General features: G+C 44.2%; 2 protein-coding genes across 4 annotated transcripts; one reads left to right on the top strand and one right to left on the bottom strand.

Moving 5' to 3' along the window:
* The first annotated feature begins 1,400 nt into the window (after window positions 1–1,400).
* ccdc137 (coiled-coil domain containing 137) lies at window positions 1,401–5,075 on the top strand. Of its 2 annotated transcripts, none has more exons than XM_061224565.1 (6): window positions 1,401–1,576; window positions 2,026–2,162; window positions 2,393–2,621; window positions 2,977–3,059; window positions 3,239–3,318; window positions 4,123–5,075. In XM_061224565.1, the coding sequence occupies exons 1-6, from the start codon at window positions 1,506–1,508 to the stop codon at window positions 4,321–4,323; spliced, it is 801 nt and encodes a 266-aa protein (XP_061080549.1). In that variant the 5' UTR covers window positions 1,401–1,505; the 3' UTR covers window positions 4,324–5,075. The 2 variants fall into 2 exon arrangements, with proteins under 2 accessions (XP_061080549.1, XP_061080550.1); XM_061224566.1 differs by lacking the exon at window positions 1,401–1,576 and adding an exon at window positions 1,653–1,871.
* A 5,897-nt stretch (window positions 5,076–10,972) lies between these two features.
* On the bottom strand, window positions 10,973–24,080 carry LOC133114690 (G-protein coupled receptor family C group 5 member C-like). 2 transcript variants are annotated; one of them, XM_061224259.1, is made up of 5 exons: window positions 23,449–24,080; window positions 18,950–19,979; window positions 14,716–14,813; window positions 13,003–13,131; window positions 10,973–12,741 (listed from the first exon to the last, which is right to left on the bottom strand). In XM_061224259.1, the coding sequence occupies exons 2-5, from the start codon at window positions 19,926–19,928 to the stop codon at window positions 12,709–12,711; spliced, it is 1,239 nt and encodes a 412-aa protein (XP_061080243.1). In that variant the 5' UTR covers window positions 19,929–19,979; window positions 23,449–24,080; the 3' UTR covers window positions 10,973–12,708. The 2 variants fall into 2 exon arrangements, with proteins under 2 accessions (XP_061080243.1, XP_061080242.1); XM_061224258.1 differs by having other exon boundaries at window positions 14,716–14,816.
* Between the last annotated feature and the right edge of the window lie 1,868 nt (window positions 24,081–25,948).

Consider the following 25,948-nt stretch of genomic DNA (forward strand, 5'->3'; position numbering starts at 1 on the left):
GAGGGATCAGCCTGATTGGCCACTAGGATGTTCTTGAATGGAATGTGCTGGTCTCCCAGTTCCATTCAGTATTTGCTGTTACGCAATGCCACACACACACGTGCACAAATACACGTACTGGACAAACACACATGCACACATACACGTACCGGACAAACACACGTGCACACATACAAATCGGCTACGCTACATCCCACTCCATTCTGTGACGACCAAGCCCTCAATGTCCAGTCCTCAGCACTTCATAAAGTACAGCAGGTAATCCCCACTTTGCATACACAGCATTCAAACCTTGGATTACTGCCCCTCTCTCCAGATAATCTCCTACTCCCAGATCCGTGCTGATGAACCCCCAGCAGCCACACCATAAGGGGCGTGAAAGTTATGGCCTAAAGATTACATTTGTTTTTCACTTAGTTAAATTACATTACACCGATCTGTGGCTTGGGTTATTTTACTGTGTGTGTGTGTGTCTGTCTGTCTGTCTGTCTGTCCGTCTGAGCTGTAGGATATTTGTCCTACAAGAAGTGTTCAGATGTATGCTTACAGTACACACACTGTCACACCTACATTAATAAATCCTAAAAATGCTAAAAGCATTCAAGTATCCGAGGTAAAACACTTTCCAAACTGGATTATTATTTTATTGGAGGGAGTGGCATGCTTAAGTATCAGTCACAGTAGGGAATGCTAAAGAGTAAACTGGTTCACTAATGAAAATTATAAGCAACTCCCCAAGCACTGACTTTGTAATGACAGAGGTATCAGCTAACAGACCAGAAGTATCATGAGTCATGGCCAGAGAGTTGCTCTCCCAATGGTGGCAATGCTGCTGATCCCAGGCTGTGTCTGCTGACCTCCATTGTATGAACAGGGTCTCTCTGGTTTTACTTATTTCACAGTAATGTCAGGTTGCTGATACTGATTTTTTAAATGAATCTATGAGCAGTGGCCAGAGTAGTCAAATTTGTAAACATCTTGTGACATCCTGGCCTCTCCTCTATCCTCATTTGGCACCAATATAATGCCACTGAATTAGGCCTTCAGATGCAGAAACACAACATGAAATAATTTACTTCTTTAAATTACTTTATTTATTTTACCTTTATTTAGTCAAGTGAGTTATTGACTGCTTTCACTTTTTAGATCATGTCTGGGCCAAGAACAAAACAAGGGCTTTATAAAATAGAGGAGATTAATTATATTATTATATAAAGAATAAATTGAATTAGTTATGATATCATTTAACAAATTACTATGATTGGAATAGTTGTATAAGATTTGCAACATGTCCGTTTTGTGCCCTTAGTTATCCATTCTGTCAATTTGAACGTTGACCTAGGGACCATTCGCTTTATATGATCGGAATACGATCTTCCAGCCAATCGGAACATCATCCCCATAGTGGGTTGGGCTTGCGTGACTGCGAGAGGTTAGAGTTCAGATTATCGTAACCACGTGGTTATCAGTCGGGTGCTTGCTTGTGTTTTTCTGAAATATAAAAAATGGGGAAAAAACTAAATATCAAATCAGATGAATCGTTACAACGGAGGTCCAAAAAAGAACAACCATTCAGGTAATTACGTTACTTATTCCATTGCGTTAAATGTCGCTTGATATCTTAAAAACGCCTTGTTAGCATGCTACCATGCTCTCCCGAATAACGTGAACTAGACGGACACACTTAGCTAGCTAGCTAACTTGCTAATTTCAAGGCATCAACCAATTTGTGTAGCTAGCTATTTTATTTTATGTAGACTTCAACGATTATTGGCAAAGAAGATTTAATGTTAACATTGGAGGACGTTTTTACAAGGAGTCTAGTTGACGTAATACTACTCAATTGAAGACAACCCAGTTTATTAGTTGTGGTAAGCATTGATGCTTTTAAGTAAGTTGTTACATAGTGCAGGAAGTAACTGATCATTGACAGTTGACATTGTTTGATTGATGTCGTTATTTGTCGCACTTCTGGTCGTGTCAAGTTAGCTATTTTACTGAGATGGTAGCGGTCTGTGTTCGTAGCAAGAAGAAACCAAAGCAAGATGCTAAACCAAAGCAGGAGGAACACCTGGAGCAGATCCCTTTCCGCCTGCGCGAGATCATGAAGAGCAAGGAGAGGATGAAGCTTGGCACGAAGAAGACGAAAAAGAAGAATGAAGGTGACTGCGGCTAACGTTTTGAATGAAAGAGGATATTTATTGACAGCACTATTTAAGAATTGACAGTAAATAATTGGTGACAGTCAAATAAATCATTCGAATAGGAAGGTTTTGCCACCAGGGATCTTTTTATAAAATTATAAAAAATAAAGTGACTAAATATATTTACCTGAGAACATTGCAGTTTTGCTGAGCTGTGATCATACTTGTCCCCTTGTCGTGCTCTTTAGCTGCTGGACCCAAGCAGAAAGCGGAGAGACCCCAGGCCCCTGGAGAGATCTCGGTTCCACACTTTCGGCGGCGTCAGAGAGAGTCCGAGAAGGCGTACCTGCGGCGCATGAACCGGGAGACGCAGCACGTGCTCTTCCTCACCAAGAACCAGCTGGACCGCAAGCCAGAGATGGCCCAGGAGGAGCAAGAGCACCCGGCAGACAAGCGCAAGTCGGAGAAGAAGAGAGAGTGAGGAGAGCCAGGGGGCAGTTATATTGGGTTGGCTGAAACGTCTGTGTATGTCTTAGGTTTCGGCAAATCAAAAAAGCAAACCAAAAATATTAGTATATTTAAAAATCCTAAAAACGCTAGACTGTCCGTTACTTTTAATCGGCTACTTGGAATATGACATGTCTTGTTCTGTGGCCAATCGGTAAACTGCTCCTTTACACACAAAACCAGCCAAATGCAGTTGGCGCTGTTTTTTTTGGGTTGTGCCTGTGCGGGAGACATGTTTGCTTACTGGACTAAGATGGGCATGGATACTGCCGCACTATATTCAATCTCTTTAAGATTCCAGCCTCTTTTTTTTTTTTTTTTTCAGATTTGACAAAGTGAGGCTACAGAAGCTGAAAAAGAAGAAGGCTGAGAGGAGAGAGGAGGAGGAGGAGAAGGAGCTACTCATCGGTATGTCTGAGTGGAGGGCCACCTGGGTGCCATCTGAGGCAGCGTGGCCTCTGGTTGTCTGATTGGGCTGATCTGTGTGGTGTGTGGACGCATGGCTGTGTGAGCTATGACATGGTTTATCGCTGCTTTTGACTGTATTCTTCATGAGCTGTTCCCCCCCCTCCCTTTCTGCTGTTTAGACACAGTGCGCTTTGGCGAGGTTGCCATGGCTCCCCCGTGCTTGACAACAAAACCCAAGAAGGCGACCAGCAAGAAGGAGGTAGGGGCCGTTGGCAGTGAGGCATTCTTGCATGATGTCATATCCTGCTCCAGTTCAGGGATGGAGAGGGGTTGTCCAAAATGGATACCGGCGTTCTGCCTAGAACACTTGCAAGAAGAAATCAAGGGGACGGCAGTGTAGTAGACTGGTTAACGAGTCAGGCTTATGAATCCGAGGCTGCAGTGTCCATTTGAAGGTTGGGCACTGCTGTTGTATTTTTTCCCGATTTGCTTAAGCAGAATGTCAAGCTTTATAAGTACATGATATGTACAGAATAATTATAGGCTGTGTAAAGGGTCAGTTCCACCAAACAAGCTCCGGACACAGTACATGTATGTTTTATGAAGCCTGTAAAACATGCTGGACACATCATTTCTGCTGTCGCTAGGCAACCGCACTCTGCTCCTGCCGATCGCTTTGCCAACATTCTTACGGTATTATTAACGACACGAGCGAACCAATTTCAGCAGAATGTTTTGTGTGTTATTCGTTTCGTCAAATCATATGTGGATGGGCTGAAACAGTGTCAACTGCAGCGTCCAATTTCTCTTCCATCTTTGTTTACAGAGGAACTTAAACAAAATTAAACCCCACCTCTATTTTCATGTGACAGATGAGAAAAGAAAGAAAGAAAATCATTTAAAAATCATTAAAAAAAAATAAAAAAAAGATTAAAAAGGCTCTGATTAAAAAATGTTGCGTGCGAACACATGCGGTAGTACCAGCTTGACACGGTGTGTATTATATTCTTGTGCTTGGATGACTCGATTTGCTCTGTTGCATTTTCCTCTCTCCTACCCCCAGGGGGCGATGAAGGGGCTGTTGCTCAACTCTCTCCTTGGCCACACCCCCGTTTCCACAGCCAAGCCCTCGATGGCGAGGCAGAGGATGATGGAGGAAGAGCGGCAGCGTGTGGTCCTGGCCTACAGGCACATGAAGAAGATGAAGCAGGAAAGGAAGGGGTTGCAGGCAGCAGGGCTAGACAAGCTGAAGGACCCGCAGTGAGGTTGGGGGCAGGGCTTCGCGTATTGTGGAAATGGCCTGGCTTCACTGAGATGGTTGGCATTTTTGTTTTATATCTAAACTCCGTGGGAGACATTTGTTTTGACTTGAGTCTGTGCAAGGGCAGGATAACGGCGCCCCACCTGGGATTCAGACCTAGAATGGTCTGGACACAACTCCGGCACCGCGACCCACAAGAGTTTCCAGAAAGAATGCTTTCTTGGTATGTGACCGAAGTGCCTACAATTACAATTACTCATTAATGAAGCCATCGCTGCTCACTGACCCACAAGACCTCTCCTCCTCTGCCTTCACCTGCTCCACTCTTCTGGTGTGTTGCTTCACAGTTCTCAAGACACCATAGTGTCTAGGTTCCTGAAATAATGCTTCCGGCCAATCACGTGAACCCAGACCCTGACCTCTGACCTCTGACCTCCACGCTGAAACACGCTGACGCGGAACTAACCGTGACGCTAACGAGCAGAGCACAGCGTTTCGCGCGCGGTCATGTGCCTGCTTTTAAGACTGGGAGAAGAACAGTCTCCACTCTGGCTTGGATGATGGCCACGGCACCTGCAGAGGTACTCAGCCTGTCCTGAAGGGCTGCAGTGTTCTGGGGAAATCAGCCTCTTTCCTGGAGAGCTACAGTGTATGCAGGGCTACTCAACCCTGCTCCTTGGAAGGTCAAAGCCACTGCAAGTTTTCACTCCAATGTTTAAGAGTTTGACCGTGTGCATAAAAATAATTTCACTTTCTCCTCGTGTCTGAGTATCAGTGTTTTCGAGTGGGGGGGAAAGCCTGCTGATGTGTTGGGGGCAAGGTCTGTAGTTTTGTACTATTACAGTAGCTCATGGAGTGGCGATATGTAGATGCATTGTCTCTACCAGTAGATGGCACTGTTTCCCTGAAGAGGTTAAGCAAGCTTGGCAGCCGTATTTGTGTAGCCATTCCTGCCTGCCTCACCGGACTTTGTGGGTGCACAACTAAATCACTGGACCCATTGGACGTTCAGTCTTTCGGGTGACTTTGGCATGTTTCAGGTACAGTATGACTGATAGACTCACTGTGGCCCCTAGCTGGATAGCATTGTACTGGGTGCTTCAGGACTGTGTGTGGGCCTAAGACGGCCAGTGTTTTGGGTCCAGACTACACCCCCTTCAAGATAGATTTATATCAGCGAGGGATTGTTAAATTACGCTTTTGGCCATCTGCGATTTGGGAGAGTCTGAATTTAAGCCAACGCCATGGGAATGTGGCGTCTGCATGTATACCGCAGGTGTGTTTTGCTGTTTGTCTACCGGGAGATGGTCATCAGTCTTTGTCTGTTTCTGTGTACACACCAGAGCACTTTATGTTCTCTGAGGCTTTGTTTACAGAATTCATTATGGGGTAGCGCTTTAGTGGAATATTTTGTCAGCCGGTCCTGGGTGGGGATGTGGGGCGGGGGCGGGGGCGGGGGGGTGGGGAGGGGTGATGATGCGTCCTGCTTTGTGCGTCGGTCCAGGGCGCGGGTGTGGTTGGGTGTAGTATGGAAAGTGACTTTGCAGGTGGTTGTGTTTTAAGAAATGATGTGGGTGTGGGTGGCCTTTCTATTCTTCCCACCTCCTCATAGCCGGGGACCTTGAACTGCACCCCCCGTCACCTGGCAAGCCCTGGGAACACAGAGTCCACGGGGGAGGAAGCCGCAGCCTGCCTATCACAGCTGATTTGCGTACATTTGTGTAACTTTCCTTCACTTGGCGGCGCCCGGATATGCTTCACACTGTGGGCCATGAGAAATTATATTCGCATATCCCACGGGTATTCATATTCAGATAAAGCAACTAAGCGGTTTTAATTTGCTGATGACACTTGAAAGCATTTAAATTGGGTGTAGGGATTCAGTCTTTTGAATAGTAAAACCTGTATGTCCAAAGTTTGGATCCATAACACATTTTCAAGAAGCAAAAATGTTCTTTACCTTACGACAAATACCAGGTAAATGCAAGGCAGACCAATTAGAATTCAAGTACCAGCTTTATACCCCTTTCCCAGAACAAAATGTACCAATGAGGTGGCAGGGAAGCAAATGGTAATTGTTACCCCTGCATGCATGGCCACCTCCCTTCTGGTTATCACAACACCCCACTTTGTACTTCCAGGTCTCTGGATGGTCTATCCAAAATCGACAGCCATACATACAGTAGCTTGACAAAGATAAACATTTTGCCCGTCAATCTACACTCAATGACCCATAATGACAAAGTGAAAACATGTAACATGCAAATGTATTATAAAGAAAATAAATAGTGGCTGGGCCACTCAATGACAGTCAGAGACTTGTCCCAAAGCTACTCCAGCACTGTCTTAGCTGTATGCTTCGGGTCATTGTCATACTGAAAGGTAAACCATCACCCCAGTCTGAGGTAGCCTGCACTCTGGAGCAGGTTTTCTTATTCTTATTTCTGTATTTGGCTATATTCATGCTTCCCTCAATTCTGACCAGTCTCTATGTCCCTGCCACTGAGAAGCACCCACATAGCATGATGCTGCCACCACCATGCTTAATGGTAGAGATTGCGTTCACCAGGTAATGAGCAGTGCCTGGCGTTCGCCAGACATAGTGTGTGGAATTCTGCCCAAAGAGTTACATTTTTGTCTCATCAGTCTAGTGAATCTTTTCCTCATGTTCTCAGGCTCCTTTAAATGCCGCTTAGCAAACTCCAGGCGGGCTGTCCTATGCCTTTTACTCAAGAGTGGCTTTCGTCTACCCACACTACCATAAAGCCCTGATTGCTGGAGTGCTGCAAAGATGGGAGAACCTGCCGGAAGGAAAACCATCTTTGCAGAGGACAGCTGAAGCTCTGTTAGAGTGGCCGTTGGGTTCTTGGCTGGACGGCCAACTCTGGTGGTTCCAAACTGTGCTCTGGGAACATTCAATGCTTTAGAAATGGTTTTATACCCTTTCCCTGATCTATGCCTCGCTATAATTTTATGGTGGAGGTCTACAGAGTGTTCCTTGAACTTCATGGCTTGGTTTTTGTCATGACATGCAGAGTGAATTGTGGGACCTTATAAACTGCCTTTCTACACTATGTCTAATTAATTAAATTTGCCGCAGGTGGACTCCAGTCAAGTTCTAGAAACATCTTAAGGATAATTGAAGTAAACAGGATACACCTGACCATAATTTGGAGTGCTGCAGCTAATGGTCTGAATACTTATGCAAATGAGAGATTTCAGTCTTCATTATGATTGATGGGCGAAAATGTTATCCATTTAAAATTAAATCTCACAATAAAATGTGAAAAAAGTGAAGGGGTCTGAATGCTTTCTGAAGCCACTGTACTTGGGTGGAATATATATTTAACAAATGGTCCTTTGTGTGTCTACCTGCCATTTGGTTGTGGTAGGCCATCAGCCTCCCCTCCCTCTCACTTTATACATTTGCAGGAAGTGTGCCACCGTGCGTAATGGAAAACCCACACGTGTGTACAGCATACGGTTTATGTGTGGGAAGAAGCAATTGCCATTGATAGTTTGTGTGTCTGCATGCAAGTGTCAAGAGGATGTGTTTGTGTGTGTGCGTGCGTACGTGCGTGCTTCCCAATGTGACCTGTCTGTTCTTGGCCTTAACATAAGGAATTGATGTTGAAACCATCCCTGGCTATATGCATGGATGTGGTCTTTGCACTTGCGTCTGTTACTTGTCCTTTCAAATGAAGGTCCCGATCTCCAAATCACCGCACTGAACAGCAGAGTTCAGAGGGTTAGGCATAAAGTTTATCCTTCCATTACAGGCCAGTGAGGCCCACTGAAGGCAGATGTAAGAGAAGATTGTGAAGGAACATACTTTAGTGTTAAGCTGACATGTAAGTTAATCATGCAGATGTGCATTCACATTTACATTAAACACATACATTCGTTTCGCGTCGAACAAATACATTTTGTCTAAAGTGTGTCCTTATTTAAATGTTCGAGAGGTTTTGTCTGGCTGACGCATCATCTTGCTCAGGGTATAAATTAGACCTTCAAGAAGTTTTGAGTATGACACAAAAGTAGTTGCATGGCGACAGCGTGAATTAGCAATCTGTCTTCCCGCTGCAGTTTTACTTTATTTGTATCTTGTGTTGGGACACACAAAGCGGGCTTTGTGGAGCTATGATGAACAGATAATTGGAATAAAAACATAAAAAACAAATGAGGAATAAGAACTTTCAGGAAATACGAATTATTCAAATTGTGGTAGTTACTGTGGCATGAAATTATTTGACCCCTTCCTGATTTCCTCTATTATTACGTATTTGTCACACTGAACGGCTTCAGATGTTCAGACAAAATGCAGTATTACACAAAGAGAACGTGAGTGAACAAAAAAACAAATATTTAATTACTGCAACTACTTAAGTTATGAAGTAGGATATGTGAATTCAGGCGTGTATTTGAGCGAAATGCCTCACAATTACCTCACCACCATGATTAGCCTTGTATATGCCATAGACAATACAACGTTGAATACACCTAATCAGAAACGGCTGAGAAGCCACAAGTCCATTACTTTTGGTCCCCTAAAACGGTATAAAAAACAGGTGTTATGTATACATGGATCACCTGATATGGATACCCTCAAAGTAAATGTGACAGTCTGCACGATAAACTCATATTTATTGTTTAATTTCAAATCCAATGTGCTGGAGTACTGACTCAAAAGATCACAGTCCAAATACTTACGGACCTCATTGTTGCTACTTTTGCTTTGATTAATTTATATTTAATAAATACCACCATTATCACCAATAATCAAATTAATCTTTGTTCCGGTTTTTATCCCTTCAAAAAAATCCTAATAAATAACTATGATGATTTCTGAAAACACAAGCAGCTTTAGAGATTTTTCTCTGTTGCTAAATGATGGCATTATATCTTCTCTCTTCTGGATTTTCACACAACAAGCCGTGAGCTCAGTAACAGCATGTCACAGATGCCTGAGTGCTGGTGTGAAGCCACTGGTTTTGTTTAATTATCTGCTTGAGTTTAGTTACCTGGCAACCCCATCCATTATCAACACCCACGTCTCCACATCTTCAAGTTCAATAAACCGTGCCACTGGCAAGGCCACTGGGGTGCTGGGGTTGTTTCCACAGACACCTCACTCATCGTTTTCAAAGCTAGGTTTAATGGTCAACACTTTAGTTTCCACTTTGGCTCTTGTATATGTCAATGAGCATTGATACCTACAGCTAACCAAAAACATGTCAGCAGTGTATGTGTAGATAGAGTACCCTTTAATAAGCGATGAGTGTTTGCGTTATCAGGCCAAATCAAGGCCTGGATGGCAATAATTTAACATTTATAGCCTTTACAATTAAAAGGGATAGTTCACTTTGTATGATTTAGATGGAGATATATATTAATATTGGCTGTATAGTTATAGAAGTAGAACTTCGACACAAAAGTAGTAACGTGTGTCCTTTTTGAGAATGAACAACATTTTTCTCCACCAAGTTTACTGCAATGTTGTAGGCTGCTGCGAAAATATCTTATGTCAGCTGGGACGCAATCTATATTTAATAATGGCTGACCCTGGTGCTGGAGAGGTACACAGTCTGCCGTTCACTGCAGTTAATATTATCAGCGCTTCACTACGTAATCACATGCTTGAATTGATAATGGTTATCTCGCCTCATCTGGTTTCTTGGGCCGAAGTTGTGTTGTCAAGTGAAAAACATTAGACCCTCTAGGCTTCCCTGGCTAAAGCTGGCTGCTTGTGTACATGTGCATTAGCCCCAACAGAGCGGTGGTGTACCCCCACCGGAACATTCTATGTGTGACTGTCTGTCTTCAGTCTCTGCCAGTGTAAGATTATGTGTTGAAGCATTTTCAGTTTTGACCCGTCTGGTCAAAAGCTTTTCACAATAGCTGAGTTCATAATCATCTCATGTGTTTCCATGGCAATACACTACATTTTATGCATTTTTATGCATTTTTAAATCCTAGCATTAAATTGGTTCTTAACAAGGTTTCACCATTAACTTTTTCTGTGCAAATATAACTGCTACAAACAGAACCTTGGTGACAGTATGTAGCATGTGTCTTTATTCAGCAAAGAAAATTGTAATCCAGAAATGGTGCGTAATACCTTCAGTATCAAAAATGTGCAAGGGTCTTCAGCTTTTCTGTCTCTGCTACTATTGCTGTAGGTAAAAACATCTCAAATTAAACTGTGAAAAGCACAGAATAATACCGAGGACTAAATTCTCCATACGCTGGCTCCACCTGTGACATCACTGGTTCTGAATATATTTGAATATTTATTTTCCTTATTGTTGTGATGTGATGGCTCTTCCTCTAGCCTGTGGTGGTGCTGAGGGTGAATAAGAGCTAATTTGGGAGAGGTATGCAAATTTGCCTTCCATCCAGAAGAAGCAGATATATCCCCTGTAGCCCACTTCCTCATACAGCTCCTGCAGTAGCCAGCCTCTTTCGGTGCAGCCTTGTAAAACCTTTGTTTGTGAAGACCATGACTGAAACTCAAGTCTGGTCCTCGGGTCCAGTAGTGTTGCTGATTGCTGTGTCGGCCCATCATTACATTACATTACATTACATTAATGGCATTTGGCAGACACTCTTATCCAGAGCGACGTACAACAAAGTGCATACCCATAACCAGGGATAAGTGCCATCAACATACAATTTATTAAAAGTCTTGTTTCGTTATGTCACTCTCACTTTTTAAATTAGCTAAACCAGTGCCCTACATTCATCCACTGTTTGAAAACCACGCGTAACTTTCCAGTGAAATCAATTCCGTAATGCCGTTAACACCATTACATTAGAACATTAGCAAAAACCATTGACTGGAACTGAGTGTGGTTGCCTAGCGACAGCAGAAGAGATACGTCCAGGGCTTGTTACACAGTAGGCTTCATATAAGTATTGTATTGTATTGCACGAGTTTTCATGTTTACACATCGTACACAGTACACCTTTTTTTTTTGCACGTTTTTGTTTTGTGCAACATATGCGAAGTTTTTATTGAGTGAACGATACCATTTTGGGGTATTGTCATTAACAAGTGATATATTCTACAAACATGCTTTGTCTTTGCATACATTCAAAATATTGCAATAATTGTTTTGCAGCATAAAATTATTTCCAAAAAATGTAAACTTACATTTTGTATATATCTGAACAATTTAACATTTTCACAAGTTTGACAAACCATCTTAAAGCTCAACTTCAAGGAATCAGATCTTGCTTTGCATGGATGAATCTATTCCAAAACCATTCTTTAAAAAATAAATATATTGAAAAGTGCATTTCTCATATGTACATATACACTATATGAATAATAATAAAAAGCTGAAGCAAAAACCTTTTTGTCAAGTGTTGTCATATACAATCGTGGTGTACATATGGTATATGTATGTGTGCATATATGCCCACACAAACATACATTCATCTTTAAATTTGAGAAAGCTCTGCTGAAAGGTGGTTTTATCTCTTAAACCCTTGAGCCCACAAGGTTAAAAGCAAAGAAACAAATTTCCTTTCTCTTAAGCCACTTGCTGCAGTAACTAACTTTGGCTCATTTGTCTACTTCATACAAACTAAATGGACATAAAAGGACGTGTTTGCAGTGTGCACAGCCCTCTCTATCCTGTCTCCTTGCCTGACTGAGTGGGCGGACATGCAACTTTCTTCTAATCTTTTTTGCAACAATAAATAAACTAAAGCGACTTTTAATCTGCCTCTTCCTTCTGCTGAAGGTCATGGAAGCCATTGTCCTGTTCTTTGTTTGGTAGGGAAAATGTGTCCGCTTCTGTGTTTCCCATGGGTATCGCGAGCGCATAATCTGAATCTGCGTGCCCCACTGGAGTGGGGTGTCACTAAACGCAGTTTGAAGCTGCACTAAGCAAACGCGTGCTTGTATGCTGCGCTATGTTCAGCCTTGGTTAGATTTTGGCCGAGTTTGCATTCATATTAAGTAAACACCCAGCGTTCTCCCTGGGACCTTTCCCGTGCGCTGTGTGTACTGTACGCGTATGTTTGCTAATTTACTCTTCAACTTGACCAATGAAATCCCTCACCCTCTAGTGAGATTATTGTATACCTGGTCATGTATGCTACACTGGTTCCTATTACACTACCATAGTTTGGTCAACTTCCTCTGGTACAATGGTGTATACTTGTGTCGGGGTGGGGCTCTGGGGAGATTTTTTCGTCACCGTGATATTCCTCCTCCCCCACCCAACCCAACCGGTAGCCATTTTCTCATTTTGCCCAGGGCTCAATGACCACCATCCATGTCCACACACAGTGGAGATAACAACGCGGAACAAGGTGAAGAATGAAGGGAGGGGAAACGGAGTGCCGTCCGTGCTGGACAGCTGGGGCCTGGAGCCAGCTTCACCACAGAGGCCGCACCCGCAAGCCGTTCCCCTGCAGGGCGAGAGAGGGGCCCGCTTTAAAACAGAGTTCCACCCACCACCGTTTTACCCATGTCTTGAAGGAGGAAGGCAGAAAACCTTTCAAGACATACCGACTGGTATTACTGAACTATGAGAGCAATATACAGGGTAGAGAGAGAAAGAGGGATAAGGGGACTGGTGAGGTGAGACTGGTATACAGTCTGTACACTGGTACTGTACATGACAGGGTTTGTGAAGAAGATCGAGGGGTGTTACAGGTTACAAAACCTACGCTGTCTCCGTAGGACTGTCCTGGGACAGGGCGTGTCTCGTCCGGCTGGGCTGTGGGGCTCCTGCTGACCTGGGGGTGGGAGGCGGAGGTGACCCAGGGGGGCCCCGATTCATGGGGAATGTCCATCCGCTGTTGCGTCCCCGCCCCCCCAACACACAGCAATACATTATATGGGTAATTCAGCAACATTTTTACATTACATTACATTAATGGCATTTGGCAGATGCTCTTATCCAGAGCGACATACAGTTGATTAGACTAAGCAGGAGACTAATCCTCCCCTGGAGCAATGCAGGGTTAAGGGCCTTGCTCAAGGCCCCAACGGCTGTGCAGATCTTATTGCGGCTACACCGGGGATCAAACCACCGACCTTGTGTGTCCCAGTCATGTTCCTTAACTACTACGCTACAGGCTGCCCTCCATTTTCCTTGTGATTCCCAGGTGCAAGTTTCATATTCAAATTCAATAAGAGAGGCTTGTGTAACATAGCCACAAGCTTTGTGTGCAAAGCATTATATGCAGCAAACTTTGATATGCGTGGGTGCTTAATGTGCAACATCTTTGTGGTGTGTACCATCTTTGATGTACCTGCAATACACTGTGTTCATGGTTTAGACCACAATAGTCTCTTTGATGTGAATGTGCACGCCCGTGTCTTCAATGTGTGTGTGTCTTTCACTGTCTTTGATGTGTCCTGTATATTACAGGTACTTTATGTGCATGCACAGAATACAATAAAGTAGCTTTGTGCATGTATTAAAGTACAGTACCTGATTTTAATTTGTACTGTATCACAGTCTAGTGCAATATCGTTTATGTGCGAATATGTGTGAATGCAGTATCCTTATTTTGTATGTTTGTGTGTGCGCATGTGTATGTACATACGTGCGTGTGTGTGCGCCTGTGTGTGCATGTGTCTGTGCATGTGTGTTTATGTGTATGCAAGCATGTGTGTGCCAGTTTGTGTGTTTGTATACAGTATGTGTATGTTTGTATGTGTGTACAGTATGTGTATGTTTGAATGTGTGTACAGTACATGTATGTTTGTATGTGTGTATACAGTATGTGTATGTTTGTATGTGTGTACAGTATGTGTATGTTTGTATGTGTGTGTGTGCAGTATGTGTATGTTTGTATGTGTGTACAGTATGTGTATGTTTGTATGTGTGTGTACAGTATGTGTATGTTTGTATGTGTGTGTACAGTACATATGTTTGTATGTATGTGTACAGTATGTGTATGTTTGTATGAGTGCGTGTACATTATATGTATGGTTGTATGTGTGTATGTACAGTATGTGTATGTTTGTATGTGTGTGTGTACAGTATGTGTATGTTTGTACGTGTGTGTACAGCATGTGTATGTTTGTATGAGTGTGTGTACAGTATATGTATGGTTGTATGTGTGTGTGTACAGTATATGTATGGTTGTATGTGTGTGTGTGTACAGTATGTGTATGGTTGTATGTGTGTGTACAGTCTGTGTATGTTTGTATGAGTGCGTGTACAGTATATGTATGGTTGTATGAGTGCGTGTACAGTATATGTATGGTTGTATGTGTGTGTGTACAGTATGTGTATGTTTGCATGTGTGTGTACAGTATATGTATGGTTGTATGAGTGCGTGTACAGTATATGTATGGTTGTATGAGTGTGTGTACAGTATGTGTATGTTTGCATGTGTGTGTACAGTATGTGCCAGATGGTCACTCACACTGCTCAGGCCCTTGGTAATGAGGGCCAGCTCGGTGGGCTGGTACACACATCTGCGTATCTGGCCGTTGTAGCCGCTGTAAGGAGACACAGGCCGGCCTGCTGCGGGAGAGAGAGAGGGAAGGCAGGCTGAAAGAGAGTGGTACAGCACACTGCCGGAACCACACGATCACCCGCACAAAAAGAGCAGTAACAAACCACTCCACACCCACACACTGCACCCACTCTCTCAGCTCCTGCTGCTAGCAGTGCTGCCTCTATTATACACCATAACTCATAGCAGAGTGACAATACACAATAGTACTCTATCAGAGCACATAATGCACATTATGTACATGTTAACATACAATACATATATGTATAACTTCTATAGGAATGAATGTATACAATATTAACGTGCATTCAGATGATACAGGGTAGATGGTTGGAAAACCTGGCGGTATGAAACTGAGACTGAAGGTGTTTGTCTTTCCAAGCCTGCCTGATGCAGGGACAAAATGATGTCCCAAGTGTTTCCAGAATGGGGGAAAAAAAGATCACAGCATCTCCATGCTGATTTTAGCTCCTTCCTGTAAAATGTTTCTAGCAGCACGGCTGAGTTGGTTCAGGGAGGTGGAGTTCAGTGCTTTGATGGTTAGTGCTCTGTTTTCACAGGCTTTTCAACCTACAGATGCTCAATCTGACCAGATCTTCAGCTCTGTGTTCTCACAGGCTCTTCCAACCCACAGATGCCCAATCTGAACAGATCTTCAGCTCTGTTCTCAGCACTGGAGACATCTGTCCCTCACTTGCTTTCTCATGATGACTGTTCCTATATTCCTATATTTCATAGCTGGCAAATTAGTGCAGACAGCATCAGAACCTCCAATCAGATATGAATAAGGTCCTGCTGGGTAGGGACACTGTAATTAATAATGAATCAAAGTTTGTCAGGATTTAACTCAGTGGAGAACACCTCGGTGGCAGAGATGGTTGTGCCTGCTTTTATGCTGGGTGAATGCCCAGTGAGCAAACACAGAATCTAGACATCTAGATGGGTGGAAATCTAGACATTCTAGCATAAACTAGCAATTGGCTGCCATGCAAGGTTGGTGCCTTGCATGGCAGCCAATCGCTGTTGGTGTGTGTGTGTGTGTGTGTGTATGAATGGGTGAATTAGAAGCATCAATTGTACAGCACTTTGGAAAAAAGCGCTATATAAATGGCAGCCATTTACCATTTAAACAGACCACAGTAGGGTAACCCCAATAGTCTATAGCCTGGCTAAGTCCTAGTCAGGTAGAAAATGTTCACTTTTAAAAGTGTGGGATTTGGTGTGTCACCGCAAAAATTTTCACTGGGTGCTCTCTTTGGGAGGGACTGTTTTTTATTTCTTGTTCTTTCACGATAAATCAGAACACTGACACCTTAAATGATGAGCATGATGTCATGAGGAAATAAACACAGCCCCAGGTCTGTTCTTTGAGGCCTCCTTCTGTGTCCATCACTTCTAATGCAGATGAGGTAATCCCCTTAATGATTAACATAATGGGTCTGTTACCTAGGCGTATATTAACATGCCCCTTCAGTACGGAAATCTGACAATGTGACAATGACAGAATCTGCTTTTATTATTGCATTCTTCTTGCAGTGACTCCTTGCTTTAGTTGTGCATAGTTTTGTCTCCGCACTTTATGACATACATGATGATGTAAGTCACTCTGGATTGGAGTAATACCAATACCCAGCCCAATGGGCAAAACGTGTGGCCTTCTGTCTCGGAGGCGCAGGTGGCCAGGAAAGCGAGGGTTAGTTTGTGGAGGCCTCACGGATTGACCTTGACATTAGCTGCTTAGGCCCGGCGTTGCAGAACCACTGCAGTATATACTGTGGGCTGTAATTGCATAAGAGTTATTAACAAGCTGGACGAGCCGGTGGAAAGGGCACGATGTGCCAGCTTACAGATGGCCCTCCTGGGACTGAGTTTTATTCTCCTGGTATAAATGATGCATGAAACCGGTTTGTGGAGACATGAGGTTAGGTGGCCATTATGCATGCTACCCCTCTGTTCATTAAACTTGGTGGTAGAAAATCAGGTGGAGCCAGTGCTGGGCATTACACGAAAGAAACAATTCATTCTCTGATTCTTTTTTGGACTGATTCACTCAACATCTGTCAGCCTGTTGTTGCAATTGCTCACTTTTTTCTGTTATAATTTCCCTCTATAACTCCCTGATATTCTCTGTCCTGTCAATCAAATATTCATTTTTGACTGTTTCTCTCTCATTTTGTCTCTCTGACTCTCCTCTCTCTCTCTCTCTCTCTCTCATTCTCTTACTGCTGTCTCTCTCTCTCTCGCTTTCTCTCTCAGCTCTCTGTCTCTCAGGTGCTCTTATGTAAGTAACAGTAAGTCTAGATTAATGCTCTCAAACCTCAAGAGATCAAATTCTGGAGAGCAAGCAAATGTGTGTAACTGTGTCCGAGACAGAGTGCCCACCGCTGCGCTCGCGATCGTGTTCTCCCCTCTTTCCCGGGATCCTCTGTTCTCTTGCTCTCTGGGCTTCAGGCCGCAGGCGTATCGCTTACCGCCACTAAAAGTGATGATTTAGGATGCCTCTTCAGAGCGAGGCCTCAGACAATCAATTCCAAGGTTCAGTCTCTGCTCGTGGGACTGGAGCACTGGCTGATGGTCGGACTGAAGGGCAGACGCCCTGCCCGCAGACGCTTCTGCCCACTGGAAATCCTGCCTGCAGATACCATCGCCCACTGGAAACCCTGCCTGCAGATGCCATTGCCCACTGGAAATCCTGCCTGCAGACACCATTGCCCACTGGAAACCCTGCCTGCAGATGCCATTGCCCACTGGAAACCCTGCCTGCAGATGCCATTGCCCACTGGAAACCCTGCACACAGACACCATTGCCCACTGGAAACCCTGCCTGCAGACACCATTGCCCACTGGAAACCCTGCACACAGATACCATTGCCCACTGGAAACCCTGCCTGCAGACACCATTGCCCACTGGAAACCCTGCCTGCAGACACCATTGCCCACTGGAAACCCTGCCTGCAGACACCATTGCCCACTGGAAACCCTGCCTGCAGACACCATTGCCCACTGGAAACCCTGCACACAGACACAATTGCTCACTGGAAACCCTGCACACAGATGCTACTGCCCACTGGAAATCCTGCCTGCAGACACCATTGCACTTCTGATGTCATTCTGAAAGTGTATACATACATATAGTGGGCTCCAGAATTATTGGCACCCTTAATAAAAGGTTGATATATACACTCACCGAGCACTTTATTAGGTATTTATTAGACTTATTTTTTAGACTTCTACTGCTGTAGCCTATCCACTCAGAGGTTTGAAGCATTGTGTGTTCAGAGATGCTCTTCTGCATACCACTGTTGTAATGTGTGTAATTCTGTTACTGTCACCTTCCTGTCACCAGTCTGGCCCTTCTCCTCTGACCTCTCTCATTAACAAGGAATTTCTGTCTGCAGAACTGCTGCTCACTGGATTTTTTTGTTGTTTTTTGCACCTTTCATTGCAAATTCTAGAGACTAGTGTGCATGAAAATCCTGGGAGATACACCATTTCTGAGATACACAAACCACCCTGTCTGCCACCAACAATCATTCCACAGTCACTTAGATCACATTTCCCCATTCTGATGGTTGATGTGAACATTAAGTGAAGCTCCTGACCTGTATCTACATGATTGTATTGCACTGCTGCCACACAATTGGCTGATTAGATAATCACATTAATAAGTAGGTGTAATAAAGTAAAACATTTCCTAATAAACTCAGTGAGTGCATACTTTGGTTGATTCAACTGAATCATTCATCATTCATAAAGCATATTACTGTACACATGTTGAAAAATAAAGCTTATGTTAATAAGCATACGTGCATATTTATTGAGGGTGCCAATAGCCCCCTGTACATACATTCATTAATTACATACTGCACGATTAGTTACATTAGTTAGCATCATTATTCACAACCGCCTTCATGCTAAACTGGATGCCTCAATCTCCTATTAAACCCTGAGGTGATCTATCATTTAAATTTGGGCTTTGAGTGTCAGGGTGAAGACTGTGCCTTCATTCTCAGAGCAGGCTTCTGAACCTCTTTTCCAGAGAACAGTAAAAGTATTTGGACACAAAACAATTACATATTTGACCCAGGTCTGGTAGGATACATATATGCAGTTAAAACCGGCAGCTGATATGTGTTCCTACCTGTGTTGGGCTCATCCATGGTGAAACCATTGTTCTCCACATACACGTTCTGGGAGCTCTGGTTCTTCTGCTCGCTCAGGATGGTCTCGTACCCCGCCGCTTCGCTGGGGTAGGCGTCTCCCGCCGGGGCCTGTGGGTCCTTGCCGTCCCCCGACAGGGCAGCTACCTCGGGGATGACGTAGAACGCCAGGAACACCCAGGCGTTGGCCACCAGGGCGACGGCCAGCGTGGGGTCGTCCCAGCCCGGCTCTCCGTGCGCCTCGTTGCCGTAGACGTACATGGCGACCCAAGCCGCCCAGATGCCCAGAGAGAGGAGGCCGGTGACCAGCAGGAAGGCGGCAGGCCGCCTCCACTCCGCGCGCCCGCCCCCCAGCGAGGCGGCGGCCGCCACGGGCACGGCCAGCAGCAGCACCATGACGTAGATGAGCGCCATGGCGAAGTCGGGGTTGGAGACGGCGCAGGGCACGGGCAGATCGGGGGAGCTGACGGGGTGGCGCGCCACCGTGACCACCAGCCACAGCGTGTTGACGATGGCCTCCACGGCCCACAGCCCGGCCGCCCCCAGGCACAGCTGCCAGCCCCGGTAGCCGCGCCCGCGGCGGGACAGCGCGTTGAGGCTCACGCCGTGCATCAGCAGGCAGGAGAAGCAGCCGGCGAAGAGCACGCCGAACAGGAAGCGGCGCGCCACGCACGCGGAGAAGTCGCGGCCCACCACAAAGGCCAAGGCCAGGCCGAACAGGCCCAGCGTGCAGACCAGCAGCCCCGCCTGCAGCCCCGCTGCGCTCCTGCGTCCGGACGCCGTCGCGAAGGGCACGCTGGCCAGCAGCACCACCAGCAGGATGAAGGCCATCACTGCACCCGCCGCGGCGAAGGCCTCCACCACCACGCCCCACACCGCGTCCAGGTCGCACAGGTTGTAGTACAGGGCGCTGACGCCCGAGCCGCACCCACGGGGGGGAGGGCTGGGTGAGGCAGCCATGCCAGGGGGGAGGCTCAGGACTGCGCCGTCTATGGTGACCCTGACTGTGGTCTAAAACAGAGGTACACACACACACACACCGTCACACATACATACACGGATACACACACACATGGGCACACATGTGCTTTGCTACAGCTACCAACAGCAAACGCACAGCTGCTGCGGCCTTTTATAAAAGATAGTCTCTGTTCCATGCAAGACTCCCTTGTCGGTCTCGATTCATTCTGTCGCAGAAGTCCTGTTTACGGAAAGGTTGTGTTGAGGAGCAATGAAATGTGTTCATTTAAAATGTGCCACCCTAGCTGTCCCGCCCCTCACATCAACTCATGGTGTTCCTGACCAATAGGCTCCTTTTGTCTCACGTCGTTTCACCTACGAGTTCGTCTTGCTCTGTCGCCTAACCAATGAGCTTGTCACCTGTTTTACTCTGTCACCTGTCCAGTGGGCTGTTGTCTCGTTCTTTCACCTGAAAAAGGTCTGTTACTCTGTGTCGTTGCTGCCACTAGAATACGAGGAGGCTAGGGACTAGGCTGTTTGGGGAGAAACCCCCGGTTTGACACTTTTAAACGGGCGAATACTAACGGAGAAGTGCGTCTCCTCACAGCATGCACATTAACCTCCCTGTATTCTACTTTTCCTTCTGAACAGAGGGCAGGCATCAGCAGTTATCCATTCTTTTGCCCTCTTGTCATTCAACCAAGCCGACACTGTGTCGATGACCGAAGAAGAGAAGCTTGGTTTTCCCCGCGCCAGCCTGGGTTAGCCCGCATTAGCCTGGGTTGGCCTGCATTGGTCTGCTTCAGCCCCGCCGTCCCCCACCCCTGTCTGCCTGTTCACAGCCAGAGCAGGAAGGCCATCTCGTCACCGCCCGGCACTTTTGATGGACAGGTGTACAGGGGCCCGTTTCAGCAGTGCTCCGCCCCCCGCTGTGTGGCTGTGTCCTTTTCCCTGAGCAAGTTGCCTAACCCCTAAATGCTCCTGACGAGCGGGTTGGTGCCTTGCATGGCAGCCAATCGCCGTTGGTGTGTGACTGTATGTATGAATGGGTGAATGAGAAGCATCAATTGTACAGCGCTTTGGATAAAGGCGCTATATAAAAGCCAACCATTTACCATTTACATACATGCACACATACATGCACACATACCCACACACACACAGGCACACATACATGCAGACATACCCACACACACACGCACACATACATACATGCCCACACACAGGCACACATACCCACACACACAGACACACGCAGTCACACACACAAATACCCACACACACTTGCGCACACACACATAGTCACACATACATGCACACACACACACGTACATGCATGCATACGTACACAGACACACACACACAAAAGGGACGGTCAGAGCTCATAGGATTTGGAACAGACAGAACGCATAGCTCTAGAAATCTGAAAGATGAATGAGAGGAGAGAAAGGGTGGGGAGCAACCATTTCCCAGAACAGGACAGAACAAGAGAAGAATTTGAGCACACCAAAATCAGCATGATGATTATTTCTCCACAGGAAAACGGTTGGCTCTCTTCAAACATGTAGTGTATGTGTTCTTAGCTGCATTCAGCAGACCAAGTTAGGCCAGATGTACTTTCAGCTCCAGAACAGAATGTGTAGCCTTTTCCCAATAAAGAAAATCGATACATTTGTAACAGAAGTGAGCAGCAGCAGAATGGGCTAGCCAGCTACATGTACTAGTAATGAGTGATAAGGCTTGTGTCCCTATGGTTTCTTGTGACATGTCGTAATGTGTGTTGTCTTAATCAGCCCTTACAGCATTTATGTTCACCACTAATGGCAGCATTTATGGAAAATCTGGAGAATAGACAGAAATGTCAAAATATGACATCTATAAAGCAATAATGTAGTGTAATAGTTAAGGGACCTGGTTGAGGAATTCAATTGTTACAGGTTTGATTTCCATGTAGGCCACTATCATTGTACACTTCAATAAGGCACTTACCCTTAATTGTCTCAGTATGACCGAGCTGTGTATGATACTTAGAATAAAAGTGCCTAAATGGTGAAACGCACTGTAAACATACGTAATACGCATACTGTACAAATGATGGCAACAGGTCAAATTAGAAAATGGATCCTTCACAGCTATGTACTGTAGGCAGTGTGCGATGCAATTGCTAAATCCTTCCATAAATAGACATATATTAGCACTAGTAAACACTATGAATGATGCAAAAAATAATAATAATAATAATACTAATCTCATAATATCTACCACTGACCTGCCAGTGTCTCCTTAAATACAAAAGCATGACACATATTATGCTGTCAAAGATTTTGTATACCCTTTGCATTAGTCAAACATTAGCATAAGTTCTCAATGGTTTCCCTCTTTGAACAAAACTGTTAGGTAAAGCAGACGATTATTTTTTTCATAAGATAGCCTACTAAGTTCTATGATAAGGTAAAATCCCCCCTTGCTGGAAATATTCCCATCAATTTCAGAGATGCTCCGTCCTTCCACGGCATTTTATATAAAGATGATATGATATGAGATATGTTACAGAATATCTGAGTCACGATGTCCTCGGACAACGTTTGTATGCTGTCTTTAAATGCTAAATTTAAACACCGCTATCGTAAGACACAGTCTGCTAAGAGTTATGTAACGGAAGGTGTGAATCATTCCACATTATAGACAGTGGCAGCTTGGGTGGGCTGATAACAGTTCTCTGTCAGACTCGGGACATCTGGCCCGTGACAAAGAGCTTGATTCATGGTCATTCTGCACGCAGGCCCAATCCCCTGTCCGCTTTGAATCACGTCTTATTGCTTCTTCTGCATAGTGCGACTAATTGATGCGCGAGTGTTGTCGTCGGACTGCTGAATCCCCAGGGGTGATTTGGCTCGTGCCAGCTTTGAGGAATATGCCAGCAGGTGCCCAACCCCCATGTTGTAGGCAGGCACAATGAGCGCTTTGTCCGTGGACATGGTCATATTCGTCCACAGCACCAGCGGTATCAAGTTCTGGATAGTTCGGTATTTTATTAATTTATGATAAAACAGGAACCATTCGTAGGGGACATCTTTAGTTAATTTCTAAAGATCATCAGCACGCATTTCACAGGTTTCATGCACTTGCATAGACTGCAATAAATCTTCAAATCCTTCCAAGGTCCAGTAGCCCACTTGTACACTGGAATAGACCATCAATAAAAAAGTAAAATAAATAATAATAAAATACATAAACTAGTTTTGGGGAATAATGCATGCTCTGATTTCTGCAATAGTTTCGTTAATACAATTCCGGCCTGAAGATTTTTTAAATGATTCCAAAAATCTCAAAATAATATAACCTTTAAAGTATCTCAGTCGCAATTTTATTATCGAGAGCTTTTCATTGAACAATACGCCATAGCACCAGGGTTTTCAAAACAAGAACTCGTTTTTGAGTTGTACTTTTGTGTATGTGCTCAAAAATAGCAAAACATAAACAGTCAACAATATGCCGAACAGAGAAAGGGAGCTCTTACCTGTCTACCGTTCCTTCGTTTTAATGCCGATGGGGGCACAATCCAAACAATGGCTAAATTAAGACACCTGCGCTCTTACAATACTATATTACTTTTCTGTCATCTATTTGTAAACTAAAAAACGGGACTGTCGTTCCAGCTTATTATTCTATCAGACGATTTGTTCCCGTTCGCTACTAAAAATGGCATTGTAACCGTTTGGAATATTAATTTAAATGTGTTTCCGATGGTTTACCAATGGTATATGCAGACTTTTCTGTTCAGATCCTGTCGGCTAACTACCAGTCCCTATTTGGTGTTTTTTTCTCTCTCCCTTTTCTCCCTCCCTCCCTCCAGTTATCATCCACCTACTCCAGTTCCAGCCCGGCCTCAAACGATTCATACCGTAGCGTTATTCAGTAACCTCATCCTGTAGGTCCCCAAGGATTTATTTCCCTGTTCACTGTGATCACAGCCCCCACGGGAAAGTTCCCATGTACCCTTCCTCTGTGGCCCCTAACCCGCTTATCTTGCAATCATTTAAACCAACTCTATGTACATACTCCAAACATGGCGCAATTGATTCTGTGTCGTGTACAATTACATAAAGTATGCAAGTCTCGCTTTGAGATTTGTTTGGTGAATGAGGACTTCGGCTCGACCAGATTTACGTTTAAATGAATCTACAATGCCTCTAGAAAGAAAGAAAAAAACGAACAAAAAAAAAAAACACTGGGTGGATTTTGTTCTATTATAAATCAACATTTATGTTGATTAACTTTAATTATATTAATAGAACTGAAACATTAAGATAACTATTTGGTATCACAATGCCTGGCACTTCACGAGGCCAGTGTTTAAAGCCCCAGGACGTTCTCCAAATGACAAGTAAAAGTCGAAAGAAGAAAAATCTTTAAACGAGATTTTGTGTGAGAAGCCTAAAACCAAGGTCCAAAGTATGAACAAATATGCAACACTAGGCTACCACCAATATTCTAAACGGGTGTCATGAAGAAACAAAACGTAATGTATGTTCTGCGCTGGAAAGTATAAACACGAAGTATTTAATCAAAGAATAATAACATCTTATCGTGTCTGCATCTTTAGCCAATCCCAGCGTAGTAAGAGTTGGTTTTCATAATGATAACAAAACCGAGCATTTAGCGCCATCTATTGGCTTGATATAGTATGGAACTGGTTAAGATGAGTTAGCCTAACTAATAATACAAGATACTTGGAAGTGTGTTTCTTGCTTTAAAACACAATTCTTAGAATGTTTTAAAGCTGATATGTTATCCGAACGGTCTCCAAGTTTAGTGTCTAAAATGTCCTTCACTCTCCGTGACAATTGAAAACATACTGAAATTGAAAAAATATTTAAAAAAGAAAGTGAAATATCAATTTAAGCTTTTTAAAAAGCTTTTCAATCCTTTCTTGTTAACTGGACATCATCCACATCTATTAACTCCTGTAACAGTAGTGGATGAGCAGCTTTGCTGCTGTTATGGTAATGGTCCACCTCACACTGCTATGTATTTCAATGGTTAAGAAATCACACAGACCCAAAGTGCAAACCGTTCTAGAGTTACACAGGCGGCGTAGTCACTCTGCTGTAGGTTGCCATTTCAGACAGGATTTATGGAGCTCGGTAATTTAAGCTCTTCGTTGTCTGTAGAGGCTCTGTCCAGCTGGAACTGTTTAACAGGTGAAACATTAACCCGCCACTTCTCAGAACTCCAGTGAAAAACCGGACTGAACTGGGGCTGCAGCCATTAGGATCAGATTAGACTTGCAATCGATCCGGTTATATAATCACCCAATTAGCCATCTCTACACTACCTGCGTAATGTCCACTCCATTTTGTGCACTTTAATAGCACCGAGGCACAAGAGCAAATATTAAGAATAAAATGAGAAATGAGTGCTCCATTGTGATGCGATATGAGAGAAAGGGGCTGATTGGCTGTTTTCAGACGCAGCACAAGGTCATGGCCGTGCATTATACAGTGAACCGCATTGCTATTGAAATAGATAGAGCGAGTCCCAGTCTCTGCACTGTGTTTCATTGATTCCCCCTAGGGCTGCTTTTAATGGATTTTGCAGCATTTCAGTCTGACCTTTTCAACCAGGCTGTTGTTAGCAGAGTTTTAATTGAAGTATGGGTTCAGAGAAATGTAGTACACTGTGGGGCAAAATTATCTGTAATTACAAATTACTTTGTAAATTCGTTTAATTGGTCACTGAACAAGTTTGTGATCGAGGACTTGTTTTAGATGTACAAACCATGTACCAGTGTTGATTTATATGCAGTCCTACAAAACAAGTTATGCATTTTTTTTCAACAATGTTGCTTAAAGCTGTTAATAATAATAATAATAATAATAATAATAATAATAACAACAAGAAGAAGAAGAAGAAGAAGAATGGTTAATCTCTGAAATCAAAATGCCATAATTCTTCCATTTGATATTAAGACACCGCCACATGACTAATTTTACAGGTAACCCTGATGAAGGCTGCAC

This window comes from Conger conger, chromosome 16 (genome assembly GCF_963514075.1).
Source record: "Conger conger chromosome 16, fConCon1.1, whole genome shotgun sequence".
NCBI lineage: Eukaryota > Metazoa > Chordata > Actinopteri > Anguilliformes > Congridae > Conger > Conger conger.

Coding starts and splice junctions, on each gene's coding strand:
- ccdc137 (XM_061224565.1), top strand. CDS start 1,506: ATGGGGAAAAAACTAAATATCAAATCAGATGAATCGTTACAACGGAGG. Junction 2,622..2,976: donor AAGTCGGAGAAGAAGAGAGA/GTGAGGAGAGCC, acceptor TTTTTTTTTCAG/ATTTGACAAAGTGAGGCTAC. Junction 3,060..3,238: donor GGAGAAGGAGCTACTCATCG/GTATGTCTGAGT, acceptor TCTGCTGTTTAG/ACACAGTGCGCTTTGGCGAG.
- LOC133114690 (XM_061224258.1), bottom strand. CDS start 19,928: ATGGCTGCCTCACCCAGCCCTCCCCCCCGTGGGTGCGGCTCGGGCGTC. Junction 14,817..18,949: donor CATGGATGAGCCCAACACAG/GTAGGAACACAT, acceptor TCTCTCCCGCAG/CAGGCCGGCCTGTGTCTCCT. Junction 12,742..13,002: donor GACAGTCCTACGGAGACAGC/GTAGGTTTTGTA, acceptor CTCGCCCTGCAG/GGGAACGGCTTGCGGGTGCG.